The sequence below is a fragment of the Falco rusticolus genome, chromosome 4 (genome assembly GCF_015220075.1).
Source record: "Falco rusticolus isolate bFalRus1 chromosome 4, bFalRus1.pri, whole genome shotgun sequence".
NCBI classification, from domain to species: Eukaryota; Metazoa; Chordata; class Aves; order Falconiformes; family Falconidae; genus Falco; species Falco rusticolus.
In genome coordinates, this window is record NC_051190.1 from 5,525,560 (window position 1) to 5,540,230 (window position 14,671).

Genomic DNA, 14,671 nt, shown 5'->3' on the forward strand with positions numbered 1-14,671 from the left:
AAAAAATTCAGAAGCCTAGAGGGGACTGATGCTACATCCCCAGAAGCACGTGCAAAAGACACCACACAAAGAACATACCCTGGAAAGGAAGGAGCCCAGCTGGGCTGACAGGGGCTGCGCTAGGTCATTCTTACCAACTCATTTCACCCTGCATCCTCTGGTTTAGTAGAAGCACTTGTGTATTTTCTCTGCTTCTACAGTTTTCTATATGCACTTCACCCTACATCCTCTGGCTTAATACAAGCAGTTGTGTATTTTCTCTGCTTCTACAATTTTCTATATGCACAAACACTCAGTACATGCAAACCCACCCATGTTAGTCACGATCACGCTGTTTGCCAAAGGGTAAGATATTCTCATCCTCCATTAGTAATTGAAGGCAATGTAAGTCTTATTGTAACTGAGAGAAAAGCAAGTCCATTTTATTAGCACAACACTTGCTTTATTACATTTATATCAGTGTTTGTTCTGACAATTGTAAGATACAAAACATTCAAATGCACATAATCATGGCAATTTGTCTTAATTAATCAGTAAAGCTAGAACAAAACAAACCTATTTTGCATTGGTTTTACAAGATCTAGATATTATCACATTTCAGCAGACCACTGCATGGGCCTGAAGCGATGAGATACATACATGGGGAATTTTGTGATTCCCCCACCCCCCACCCCCGTTCTATTTTAACAGACGGAATTGATTCTGCTCAGTCAGCCACCACAGCTGTATTGGCTCCAGCAAGTACAACGGGTCAACCAAAATGGTGCTCTAAACTGAAAAAATCCAGACAGCAAAAACAATGTTAGAAAGCTGCTTATTGTGCAAAGATCTGGAGTAAACACCCTAATTTTAATCCTTCAAGCATGTACTAGTGAGAAAGGAACATCCATTTCAGAAGCAATCCTAGGCAATGCCTGTTTTATACTGCTTCTGTAAAAGAAACACCCAGTTCTCTATGAGATGGCCAACTGTCATTTGTTCTTTTTAGTAAAACCTATTTTATAGAATATGGGGGTTTATTATTATTTAGCTAAAGAAAAGACTTTCCTTCATCTGATCAGTCTTAGTGGGCTTCAGGCAGTTGTAAGCACTTGACACACACCAACAATGGCATTTGGACAAGCCTTATTAATACAGGAATACACAGAACAACATTACTGTGCTTGGTACAGAACCACAGTTTATTAAAGGCACATACTTTGCCGAGAAGTTAATGGAAAAGAGTTTCCCAAAAGCATAAACATAACTAGAAAAAAAATATTCAGCCATCACCCATACATATTTATATTCAAATTATCTTGGATTAAGACGAAACCAAAAGCCCTGGAAGTAGTTTTCAGGAGACCTGGACTTCAGCAGGACTTTCAGAGTCTAAGTAAGATGAACCGATAGCTTTAGTAAGCAACTATGGTACAGTTCCTCTCCCTACCCCACCCCCCCACCCCCCCCAAAAAAAAAAGTCATTGCAAAAGAAAATTAAAAAAAAGACTGGTGTGTAACACAAACATGCCCATTTCCTTTCAGGTTTTCATTTTCTTAGAAAAAGCTAGGAATCAAAGCAATTTTAACTAATTACCTAACCAAAAGTTACATTAAAATTCAAATTAACTTTGGTAAAGTGCTGCCAAGATTTGTAACGGGATCAAATAGTACTTAAAGCATGTTTAGTTTTCCTTTGAGATGTCAGAAATGAAGATCAGATTTAATTTGCAAAAAATGGCCGAATAAAAACCCCACAAATGTTATTTGAGCCTGTTTTCTCCTATCTGTTTTCCTCAGAGTTCATGAATAAGTGTTTTGTATCCCTCTGTGGCAAACAACTGAAGAACAGATGGTATTAGGTCTTAAGTTACTCCTTCCTTGATAGTTTAAACAAGACGAAATGCCATATTATGGGAGTCTACATTTTACCCATTACTCCCACTGTGTATTTAACCACCTTATTATACAGCCATTATGCTGTATTAGCACAATTATTTTCCAGTAAATCACTTTTGGAAATCTGATTGTGTACACTGTGACACCTGATACGAATTAAAATGCACATGCACTTATGTGGAAGATTCTTGAGAAGGAAGAAATCCATCAGCTCCAGAAACTCACTTATTCAGAAGAACACAGCAGTAGCCACAGTGGGCTTAGACAGGTTCTGGCGTGTTTAGTAGGGGCAATATTATTTAATAAGCATTGTTGAGATGACAGTGAATGGAAAACCCAGGTATGTAAGACCAACTGAAGCCTGAGATGGAGCATCTTCCAAAAATGAAGATGAATACTTTTGCAAGTTCACTTATTTCAGGGATTGAATAGAAGGGATATCACTACACAGCACTCGCTGCACATATTTGGAGTAAGCCAAGTCACTGCTAACAAACAGAACAGTCACTCTAGAAAAATTCTGGTACACGTTTACTGCCAGCTGATTTAGAGCTCAGTCCAAGTTCCTCAGTCCCTACAGACAACTCACTAGCAACTAAGATGCTCCATAAGGCTTAGAGGTGTTCAGTGACACTGAACCTTGTGTCCACAACACAGGTGACTGCAGGAAACACTGGAGAACAGGCAGGACCTGCGATCTCCTCCTTATGCCAGACTCTGTGCCTTTTATGTGGGCATGATCATCTGCAAGGTGAGAGTCAGGATGGCTCCGAAGCTATGTAGCACCCAAGTAAATTCAGAACAGACAAAATTCCCCAAGCAGCAAGCTGTTTTGGGCAAGCATCATGCCAAAAGGAGGTGTGGAGTTCATTTCTTTGGAGGAAAATGAGATTTTATTCAGAGATATGGGAAGCTGCTTATGGTTTGAAGATTAGTCCGTTCCAGAGCAAGGGACCAGGTCTAACAAAACTGTTTTGTTGTTTATGTGGAAACTGGATTTAGAAAGATCTACAAGTACTCTTAGGGCAGAGAAGAGAGGTACGGAGAGCGAGGCTGCACACCTCCCTTTTTACAGGCCATGCTTTCACCAACTGATAAAAGCCTTTTTCTTATTTCCTCTGCACAAGTGAAATGGAGGCAAAGAGGAGCTCAGGCTCTTCTCTCTCTCTGAATGTAAAGAAAAATCATCACACCAGGTCCAGCAGAGATGTGAAAGTATCTATCATCTTGCAGTTCTAACAACTGATCCAGACTCCACTGTGGAAGAGGCTGCAGCCATTTATTGTTGCACAGAATTTAATTCTAAAACCTCACTCCTGGCAGAAAGGCAGGCTTCTCATTTCAGAGCAGGTAGAAGGGCAACAGGAGAGCGGCAAGTTGGTTCCTCCATTTCAGAGCTACATAGGAACAGCAAGAGACTGGATGAAGGTTGTTCCTAGCAGACTTTGCAGCTCCACAGAAAACACCCAGCTTCCCCCTCCTTGCCAAGCCAGCTCCCGGGCACACTGAAGCCAGCATGGGATAGCACCCACGCTCACTAACTGGGCAGCGTCACTTCAGGGAAATTCTGCATTTCCAGATAACTTTCATTTCACATGGACGAGCTTAAACAAGAAAACTAGTTCTGCTTCTGCATGACCATTTCAGATATTCTTCAAACATTATATGCACAAACCCCTCCTACTGCAGAGCAATGAGGATGTCCCTTCCAACAGGAGTGCCAAGTGTCACACATCTCACATGACATGCCTTTGGCTGACCTTTTCCTATGCCTACAAGCTGTACGGGTATCACACATCAGCACTTACCTTGTATTTATGTTTTCTGGCCAGTCAGACCTACCACAGAGCCTACTGAACACACAGGTAAGGATCCTGCTGCCAGCAGGCAACAGCTATGTCATGGCAAGTCTAAAAATGGATTTCCCCTGATCAGACAGCAGCAGCAAGCTCTTCTCAGCACCCAAACCTACCACTCCACTGGGGCTCCTGAAGCATGGGAGATTTATCATCATCTACCTCCTCACCAATCCCTTTATACCCAGGCCTTACAGTGGGGTCTCTACCCTCCCAAGAATCACTTTTCCCAACTTCTGCAGCACATCTAATCACTCAGAGCATGCAAAAACACTGTTAACCCAACAGCCAAATTGCTATTACCACCCGTTCTTGCACACCACTACCAGTGCTACTGAGCTTTCTTCAGACTTCTGTTATACCCCAACCACCAAAAAAAAAAAGGCATCAGACCATAAATACAAGCACGTTCTACACACAAGACAGACTGCATATCAAGTGCAAACACTACTAAGATGACAGCTTGCAACATCAACTTTTCCCTCCCCCCATCAGCAATGGATAAGAGATTAAAGGGACCAGAAATATCCTTCACACCAAGTTCTGATCTTCTTTTAAATAATTTCCTCTTGTGGCAACTGGACCCCACACATACAGTGTGAAGAGTTTAACCAGGATTAAAAGAGCATACAGCCACCCCTTAGGCAAAGCATACTCAAAAGCAAAAGAACAGTCACTTGATTCCAAAGCAGAACAAGAAGCCTGACCCAGCTCTTTCATTTACTGAATTTGAGAAGCAGTCTATTAATAGTTCACTACTATATCCCTACCCTGCTTCTCTATGTCAAGGCAACAGCTATACTAACAAAACCCAGTGACACAGGCACATGTTTTCATATTTATACTGTAAAACAGAGATTGTTCAAATTTGAACAGATGCCACTACCTCAAGAATTAACTTGAAACAGACAAAATTAGTCCCAGAATTAATTTAAAATGAGCACAAAACAATATCTGGTACAGGCTTTCAGGTACCATCTCCTTCCTTTCTTGTCCCAAACAGATTTTCTAGATTACTCTGTTCATTTACACTACAAAGTTTACCCAGCCAATAAATTAACAGCAGAGATAGTAATCAGTCACTATTTTCACATCAGACAAATGCTGTCAGCCAACAAGGATGCTAACAGAAGTCAAACTACCACACCAGTGAAAATCCTGAAGGCTTTACCTTTTTCAGAAAGAAATCCCCTGGATTCTTGATACAGGGGCATAGGACATCCTCCTCCCTCCACACAATTCAACTCTACATCATTGATTTTGCCAGAAGTGACTTGCCACAATGTTAGAGCAAAGTGAACTTGCTTTAACATTGCCCATTTTACAGGCTCCCACTTGTAACCAAGCAAGCATATCTGCTTACACAAAACCACCTCAGCTGTGGACCTTTGGTATTGCTTTAAGCAACTATCACATGTCTTCCAGGTGGATATCAGATTAAAAACACTGCTTAAAAACTTAAGAAGATAGGTGCATTGGCATCATAGCCTTCTCTCATACATAAGGTAACACACTTGGAAATAAACTGCATGCTTTTCCTCCTTTCCTCCACTGAAGCCAGAAATTTTGCTTCAAGGAAAGATTATCAGCCTTAGAAACAAAAATTAACAACTTCACTAAGTCTAGAATTAATGATTTCAAATGCCCTTTTTATTCACCTTTATTAAAACAAAGTCTAGTCTCATCTTGTACTTCTAGAATATTCATGCCATATTAAAAAAATAATCAATCTGCTATCAGCCAATCTGGATGAGCTTCTCATTTAAGGAATAAAAACAGATCGAGAAAATTATCTGTTCCCATATTAATATTGCATATCAATCAAATGAAAGAAGTGTTCAGAAATTAAATGCATCCACAGTTAGAACTTAATTCTCAGTTAAGATCTGTGCCCTCCAAAAATTTTAAACTCCTCAATATCTGAGTGACTTAAACTTTTGCATTTTTTCCCCCCTTTGGTTCAGGCAGTTTGAAAGGACTGGCAGTGACATAAAAAGGAAAGTGTCCTATAAAACCAAGGAATAACTCACCTACCTTGTAAAGACAATTAAGTTTTTCCCTACAGAACTATACTACCAGAAGCTTGGCAGAACAGCTGCCAGTGCAGTGACAAGAAATTGCCACCTCAGAGCAGCAGAACTATTTGTGGCTGTTTCACCATTACAGACTCACTGGTTTGGCGGTCATTTGGAAAGTGCTGTCAGAGCTATTCTAAATACCCTTGATTTCTAATTTCAGCTATACAGGCAAGGAAGGAGAGCTGACCTCTGCCCATCCTTCACTCTTACAGAGCTTCCCAGATACCTCTGACATCTGATACCTGAACCAAGCTCTGCCCCAGGGAGCATCAAGGACTCCCATGCATTCTCACACACAGCAGCTGGAGACCAGGCTTCCCGAAGAAACCAGCATCCACCTAAGCACCAGTATTGCAGGGTTGAGAACAAGCCTTGGGCAACCAGCTGAAAAAGCCTGGCTTCCCCGCGGTGCTCACCCCCAGGCATTTCTCACCTTCCCACCACAGGTACAGCAACAGCAGAGGATGAGACTGTCCATCCTTTCCACATTTCCAACAAAGAAAACTAAAAATTAAATACAATCAAACAGAAGCTCAGTATCTGCAGTCCAAGCAAGAATCATGAAGCCCAATGAGGTCCCTGCATTTGACAGAGTATCCAGTTTGACTCTTCTGCAGTTTCACTGCACGTTCCAAAAGGGAAATAGGATGGGGATTTTGAAACTATTCATTTAACTAAAAAGATGATTTGGCTTGCCAGCAGCCGATCGCCAAAAGCCTGTATTCCTTATTCATGACCTAACATTGTACTTAGGAGCGCAACACTGAAATACTGTTGTGCTGAAGCCTCACCGCACAGCAATTGTATGCCACCAATTAAAATTAATTATAGCTGTTGAAAACCTTAGAATGCAAACCCTCCAAATGCAAGGGCATGCTAATCCTGCTCCAATGCTTCAGTTTCAGGAAGGAACAATAAATTTATTTTCTAGCTAGAATCAGACTACAGCTTTTACATCTTCAGACAGGTCTAAACCCCAGATCTAGTTTGGTTAGTATTTGGATCCTGCCCTAATCCAAGCCATAATTCTGGTTCTGAACCCTAAAGCCATCTTTTCAATGAAACAAAACCACCGAACGAGAACGGCTCGCAAGGTCTTTGTACAGACAGACAAAAAAAAAAAAAAACACAACAGACACACAGGCAACAGTACAACTGGGCTGAAAAAAATGCTGAGCGAGGACAGAGGATTAACGCCTGCATGGAACCTCAATACTGTTAGTTTTTGACTCTCCAGCTCTGAAAGTAACAAGGTACAAGTACGTCTCCAGAAGACAAAGTACAGGTTTTTGCAGTTTTTCCACAGAAAGGCTCTAGGTATGGGTTTTGATGGTGTGAGACTGCAGAGGAAGGAATTTTGTCTTCAGCAGCACAGTGACGATTGCTTCCACTCAGTCTTCTGCTATGTCTATCTGAACTTAAAATTTCTGCAGAGAAAGAGGCAAACAGGGGCACATCGAACCAGCACATTACATAAAAATTTTCAAGATGTCATGAATAAAACGATTACTTGACAGCACTCTGAACTTTTTCCCAGTAAGACTCTAGCTGAATTGAGAGTACACTACAAGTCAAAAAAGCCCAAGACAACACACAGCCATTCACACCTTCCCCTGACTGCTTCCTTCATGCAAATTCCTCCCAGAAGCACCGGCTTTAATGCCATGGTGATTAGAGACTTCTGTTATTCAGCTGGACCTTCCCAATCCAGACCAAAGTACTGGCTTTCAACATTCACTCACCATCTCACGTGACCCAGCTTCTGGCATCACCTCCAAACCTGCACACGCTCGGACAGCAGCGTTTGAGGAGAACCACCAGCCCTTACCTACTTCTATGGATTCACACCAATTTCTCTAAAGCAATTGGAGGCCAAAAATACATTCTGCATTAAACTGAAATTATCTAGTTGTAAAATCTGCATTCTATTTGCTTTGGCTTAAATCAAACTAGTGGGAATAAGGAAGTTATTACAGATTATTTCTAGGAATTCTTGAACTGGCTGCATGTGTAATCAAGAGTCACCAGGAAGAAGAAAACCAATCGCCAGGTAAGCTTCACACTGCAATTTCCCCTTTCCAATCTCTCCTTAGGTGCAAATGTCCCAAACACTGGAATTTCAATACGCCACATTCTCCAACGCAGTCTTTTGTAGTTAAAGCTATTCTTTTACAGAAAATATACTGGAAATACATCTATTTCCATTTCCCTGGTGGAATCCACTGGGAATGGAGCAGGATGAATTCCTGACCCTGGCAATCTCTCTGCAGTGGCAGAGCGGGTGCACTGCTGGGACAGCTGAGCATCACAGCTGAGCATCCTCTGCCCGCAGCCGAGCCCTCCCTCGGCAGCATCCCAGCTACCATCCTAAACCAGTTTCAGGCAGCCAAAGTAAAAGTCTTACATGTTCGGGATTCGGTTTCAAGCAGGAGCCAAACAAAGCCCAGGCCTGCCCGCAAGGCTCTCCCCTGGCAGCGCCCACCTCCCTCAACCCCCCTTTAAACCCCCTTGGCAGCCCCTCAGCCTCCCCTGCGAGCCCACCAGGGCCCCTGCCAGGCTGGGGGTGAAGGGGTCCACCCCCTTACCACCAGCTCAGAGCCATACCTGGGGCTCTGCCTTCTGCATCCCAGTCTCACCCAAGCCAGGACTATCCAGACTCAGAAGTGCCCCCCATACTTCTTAAGCAAGCAGCACTGCAGTGAATATCATGCAAGGAAATCATTAGGGAATAAAGATGTGGCTGTACATCTGTCCCCACATATCCCAGCAAGCCAGGAGCTATTTACAAATAGATTGGGCCAACATTAAGAAAAATAAACAAGCGATCAGGAGCTCAGGCTTAATATATCACACTTACATGTTACTCTCTCGTGCTCTTGTGGATCATAAAGCTCAGTCAGCCAGTGGGAGTATAAGGACCCCCAAATCATAACTAGGAGTTAAATGTTCTCATTCCCACCAGCATTAGGGTAACTCAGACTGATAGCTCAAGAAAAAAATTTAAGATCTGTCTTGGGTTTTTCTTAGCTCACTACTGTTAGCATCCATTTGAATGAGACCTAAAAGGCACTAAAAGCGTCACAAAGAAAAGAATTAAACATATACTGCTGTCGTTTTCACAGAAGTTAAAATACAAAAATCACTGAGAGGGCAACAGCTATGTCCCAAACCGGCTGAGGAGGGTACCTGACCCTTCGCTCTCGTTAGCTGCGGCTGGCTGGCTTCACCGCAAGGATCTAGACCTCAGCTCGGCTCTGCTATTGAACAGCCTCGAGAAAGGCGATGGATGCACGGGCCCCTGAGCCGGCCGACCCTGACCAGAGCAAGCAAGGGCCAGGTACCCGCGGGGGCTGGGGCAGGGCAGCGGCCGCTGTACGACCACAAGGCATTTACAGCCGGAGCAAAAGGCAGCTCGCTCCCGCAAACGCCCGCCGAGTCATTCGCGCCCAGCCCTGAGCCCGGGCCCGCAGCTGCCCTCCCCGGGGTGCTCGGTGCTCCCTCGGCAGGCGCAGGGACAGGGACGGGTCGGCCCCGGGCCCGAGAGGGTTAAGCCTGGGAGGAGCGTACGTAAGGTGGTGGGTTGCGAGCCAATGAGCCCGTTGCGCTATAGTTAGCCTGGATACCGAGCGATGGGGGCTATAAAGGCTGCTCAAAGCTGAGCTGCTGGAGATGACACCGGCACGGTGCCCTTAGCTCCCAGGCTTACAAAACAGAAAAAAAAAAACAACCCCACAACAAAAACACCCAAACCACAGCACACAAGAGGATCAGCTCGGCTTACCTGAAGTTCACACCACGCAACTTCCACCCACGTCTCCGTGTCCAGACCCTTATAGACCGTTTTGAAGGATCCCCTCCCGAGTTCAATATCAAACTTTAGGAACCTGCCATCCAGCGAGGTGGCAACGGCTTTCATATCGGCCTCCTCCTCCGGCTCCTCTTTCTTCGGCTTGCTCTGATCTTTGGAAGCATCCGACGCCTCTTTCCTCTCCGCGTCTTTGCCAGGCTCCCGCTGCTCGTCGGCGGTCGCGGCAGGGCCGGGGGCGGGCTCGGCCCCCAGGCACACCTTCCCCGCGGCCCCGCGCCCGGCCTTCGCCCGCTCCGCGATTATCCGCCGGGTCTTCGGGAGCAGGATGATTTTCCGCTGATGCTCTGACTCGGGAAGGTCGAAAGCAGGCTCCTCCTGATCCGAGTCCACCACGCTCCTGCGCAGGAAGCGCTGATGGACCATTTTGGGGTCCCTGGAGCTGGGGGCGCGGCGCGGCGGGGCCGGGGCTCCCGGCATTGCAGCAGCGTCCGCGGCCGCCCCGCTCCCCCCGCCGCCGGCCGCTCCATCAATATTCATGCTCGTCTCCGCAGCCGGGGGAGCGCCGGGCTCGGCAGTCGCTGGAAACCCGCCACGGCCGCCGCCTCCTCTGCCTCCCCGCCGAGGTGCCGATCTGGCATCGCCCCCAGTTTCCATTAGGTCTGAGGTTTCAGCGCCCGCCGCCGCCCCCGGGCTGGGGAAGTCACCGTGCTCCATGCCCGCGCCGAGCCGCCCCGCCGCCACCTGCGAGGGGCAAGGCAGCGCCCTGAGGCACCGACGGCCGCGGCTCAGCCCCGGCCGCCGGGCACCGCTCCCCCGGCCGCGGGGCTCGCCCCAGCGCGGCGCTGCCCCGGGCACGGCCACGCCGCGGCCCCGGGCGGGAGGGCTGCGGCCAGCCGCACCCCCCCCCCCTCCCCCGGCCCGGCGAGGGTCCGGGCTCAGGTGCGCGGCGGGGCCGCCTCACCTGCGGCGGGGGCGGGCGGGGCCGCGCACAAAGGCGCGGCGGGGCCGCTTACTTACGTGCGGAGCGGGGGGCTGCCGCCCTCAGCGCCATGGACGGGGATGAGAAGGGCGGCGGGGAGAAGGGGCGGGCGCCGCCGTGCGTGCGCCCGCCCGGGTGTGCGCGCCGCGGAGAGGGAGCCGGGGAGCCGGCAGCGGGGCCCCGCGGCCCGCCCCTGCGCGCTGCAGCACGCCCCTGCCCGCAGTGCCGGCCTCCCCGCTCCGCCGCCGGCCCGGCCCTGCCGCAGCCCCCCCCGGCCCAGCCCCCGCCCCCGCCGCCGCCGCCGCCGCCGCTTTTGTCAATGGACGCGCTCCCCGGCGAGCGCCCATTTAAGGCACCGGCGCTCGGCGGCCGCCAATGAGGCGGCGGAGGGCGGCCCCCCCGGCCCGGCCCGCCCCCCCGCCCAGACAATGGGAGGGTCCGGGGCGCGCCGCCGCCTCGCCCCGCGGCGCGGGAGGGGGCTGGGGGGGCCGGACAGCGGCCGCCCCCCCCCCGGGCAGGTGGCCCCGCACCGCCCACCCGGGGAGCACCTTCCTGGGGGCGGGACCGACCCCCAGCGGCTCCGTGCGCCGCCTGCGGCGCGGCCGGCGAGGGGGTGGGCGCAGCCAGCAGCCGCCCGCCCTCGCTGCGGCCGAGCGGGGGTCGCTTGGGAGCGGCCCCAGCCCCGTCCTGCCCGTCGTTCGCCAGAAGCCCCCACGCGTGGAACGCGAGCGGGGGCTACTCCCGCCCCGGACCGCAGCGACGCCGGGCTCCCCGCTGGCGGCAGGTCCGGCCGCGTCGCCGCACGCACCGGGGAGCTCTTTGTTTGGGGTCGGGGGCTTTTCCCCAGCCCCGGCAGCTCGCCAGGCACTCGGAGACCACCGGCCGTGGGGGCGGCGCCGGGCCAGGCTGGGGGGGGCCGGAGCGGGGGAGCCCAGCCCTGCTGCCCCGGTGCGGGGCGGGGGGGCGCCCGGCTGGCTGCGGCTGCGCCCCCCGGCAGCTTGGGCAGCGCTGCTGGGTGAATTCGCGAAAGGGCTCTGGTCCCCGGCACTGCCAGGCTTGCGCGCTGAAGTGTTGGCTTCATGCAACCACACCACAGGGTCTAGTAATTAAAATCCAGCTAAATGAAAAAAGGAAAAAAAAAAAAAAAAAAGAGGTAAGAGGTTTACCAAGTAATTGTTCCCCGAGATTTCTGAAGGAAGTTGACTGCCAGGCAACCATAATGAGTTTTAATTTTGATTAATTCTTTTTTCGGTATGGAAGATGAAAAGAAAAAAAAACACAACCCTTTTAAAATGAGAAAACAGGTGGTTATTTTAAACAGAATCTCTGGTGGTTTAATCTTTAAAAGCATAGTTGATGACTAATAATTTAGCGGTATGGATACATTTGATCTTTCAGTGGTTTGTTTTTCCAAGTGTTCAAATACCTACACTACTTCTCGAGCTTGCAATTGTGGCAGAAAACAGAGGTTTGCACCATATAACGAAATACAGAATTAATTACCCACTGTCAGTCCTGAACCTGCGGCTCTTGCTACTCCACAGGCAGAGGCTGGGCAAGCGGAACGTGGCATGGAGCTGCCAGGAGAAAAGCAGGGAAGGTGAAGAGCTCCAACACCTTCTCCTCGTTATTACATAAATGTGACCTAGAACTCTCTTCCCAGCTAAAGAAATTCCCAACACCATGTAGAAAAAAAGGACAAGATTCAGGCTAATGAGATGACTAAAAGTAGCAGGCGACATCTCACTCAGCAGGTGGGCAGGAGAAAATGGGGAATATTCTAGAGCCAACCAAATACCAAAACCCAAAATCTGCAATCCAGAAAATATGGGGCAGGGGTGGGGGGTTGGGAAGAGTCTTGGGTCCTCGTTTGCCTTTTGCCGCCAGGCCTCCTTGCGGGAAGGCGGGAATCTGGGGGCTCACGTGGGAGGACAGCATGGTGAGCAGCCTTGGGAGGAGGCAGAGGCGTTGTGGAGCTGCGCCCATCACTCTTGACCCACCCCCAGCACTGGGCAGGCAGAGCAGCACCCTCACAGCACCCCCGGCCCCACAGCACCCTCACAGCACCCCCAGCCCCACAGCATCTTTCTCACGGCCGAGTTTCTTCTGGGTTTTTTTGGTGCTGTCCTGTGCTGAGATGGTGCCTGGCGCTCCACCTCGGTCCACTTGGCTCCTGAAAAACTGACACAATCTGCTTGTCACAAACTTCATTGTGATCCACTATCACGTGCTCTGAATCTCTTTACATGGATGATTTTTAATAGTACTTAAACAGAAAGAAAACACTTCTTCACACTCCTACTGTTTGACATTTGCCATGCTGCTAGCTATACATTTGCTCAGCATCCTCAAGCGAGTCACCTTGCTCAGCAGCCTGGCAACACGTGGCGATGCGCAGCACCACGAGGACCAGGGCCCGACACAGCACCCTGGCACGCTGCGGGTGCTGTTCCAGGGTGCTGTGCTTTTCCAGAGCGTGAGCAGCTCTGGAACTGGCGCCTGGTCTCACCCAGTGCTCCACAGTGGCTACCAGTGGCCTCTCCCAGCAGGATGATGCTCCCCAGCAGCCCGACAAGCGTTCTCTCGCCTTTGGGAGCTGCCTGCACGGGCCTTCCTGGGTGTCAGCAAGCGCAGCGGACACGGCAGTGGGGGGGATGCTCAGCACTCGGTTCTCTAAAGCTCTGTCTGGGCAGTCCCACGGGATCCTGCGGTTCCAGGGAACACCCCTGCTCAGCGAGGACAGCTGGAATGCACAGGGTGGACTTTGAGGAAACCTAAAGGTAAAGACTGCCACACTCTTTGTTTCTACCATCTAGCCAAGGATCCCTCCAGCTGATGTGAATGGAGCCCAACAAGCATCCATAACCTATTTTACGGGGTTTCCTCTACGTGCCTCAACTTACCCAGAACAGAAACACATTATTGACTCTTCTGCTTGTCCTGATTTCGGCTCTGTGCGAGCCAGCAGTCAGACAGACAGACAGCAGGCTGTATGACCAAACACAGCATGCTGTATTAGTCTGCTCTACTACCAAAGGGCACCGAGAAAGATAAACGGTTGCAGTTTTACTGACTGTTAGAGCATCACCAGGGCAAACTGGGAGCAGATTCACAGCTGAGAGCACGCCAGTGTGCAGGTGGCATTGTAAATTACAGCATTTTGCAACAAAAAGGTAGCGAAGGTGCTACCGCGGACGCAGCAACCTTAATCAAGCCTTTGGCTTGGAGGAGCGTCCTTTGTACATATGAAAGCTGAACTGCTCATCCCCTGGGTGAAATTCTCTCTCCATGCAAGAAGCTGAATGAGCCACACATCGCCCCCGGAGCACAGATGGATATTTCCACTTGACAAGCAGATTAACGCCGTTCTGTCTGCGACTCCCCTCACCGCTCCACTGACTGATGTCAGGAACAGTCGGCCGCTACCCAACACAGAGCAGGACAGCTTGTCCGAATTAATAGCAAGTTTATCTTTAAAAGGGAGGAAAATAACCATCCTCTGCTAATAACAGGCATTATTGTCTTTCCATATTTGCTAGTTTTGAGTGAGGATGTTAAGTCCAGTTAGTGTTAACAGCTTGACTTTCAGGTTCTTGGATACTGAGATAGTTTTTATATGTTTAAAGTAAATGCTTGCAGCGAGTGTGGAAACATTTATATTGGCCTCCAGTTTTCTATCAATTTGGTTTTTATAAATTGATATCTTGATTGAAAACAGGTCAAATACCTATTGAAAGCTACTTTCAGTTGTACCCACGGTGTGCTCTTACCACTGCCCATGTGCTACCGGCCCTAACGCAGTGTCTTAAGTAATAACTGTGTTGTTTTTTCTAAAGGAGCAATAATCATAATTTAAAAACGCAGTTTCACAATATATTCTCAGTTAGGTCATCTGTGTTCTGTTCTGTTTGTTTATAGATACAATAGTTCAAGTCATCTAGCTAATGCAAGCTTAGTACAAATGTGTAAGAAAGCATCTCCGTATGTCGAAATGATGGACGCCGTGTGCAAACTCACCTAGCAGGTACAGCTCCCTGGGCAGCAAGTGGTGGAGAAGGTACGCATCGCCCAC

The 14,671-nt window shown here is 49.2% G+C and overlaps 1 protein-coding gene across 10 annotated transcripts in view; it reads right to left on the bottom strand.

The window, feature by feature from the left end:
* Positions 1-10,875, bottom strand: part of WNK2 (WNK lysine deficient protein kinase 2) — a 112,410-nt gene extending 101,535 nt beyond the window's left edge. For all 10 annotated transcript variants that reach the window (XM_037385938.1, XM_037385940.1, XM_037385933.1 and 7 more), the window contains exons 1-2: positions 10,638-10,875; positions 9,594-10,361 (exon numbers count right to left, since the gene is read on the bottom strand). In XM_037385938.1, the coding sequence (XP_037241835.1) occupies positions 9,594-10,334 (741 nt within the window). In that variant the 5' untranslated portion in view covers positions 10,335-10,361; positions 10,638-10,875. The remainder of the gene's footprint in view (positions 1-9,593; positions 10,362-10,637) is intronic.
* Positions 10,876-14,671: the final 3,796 nt, after the last annotated feature.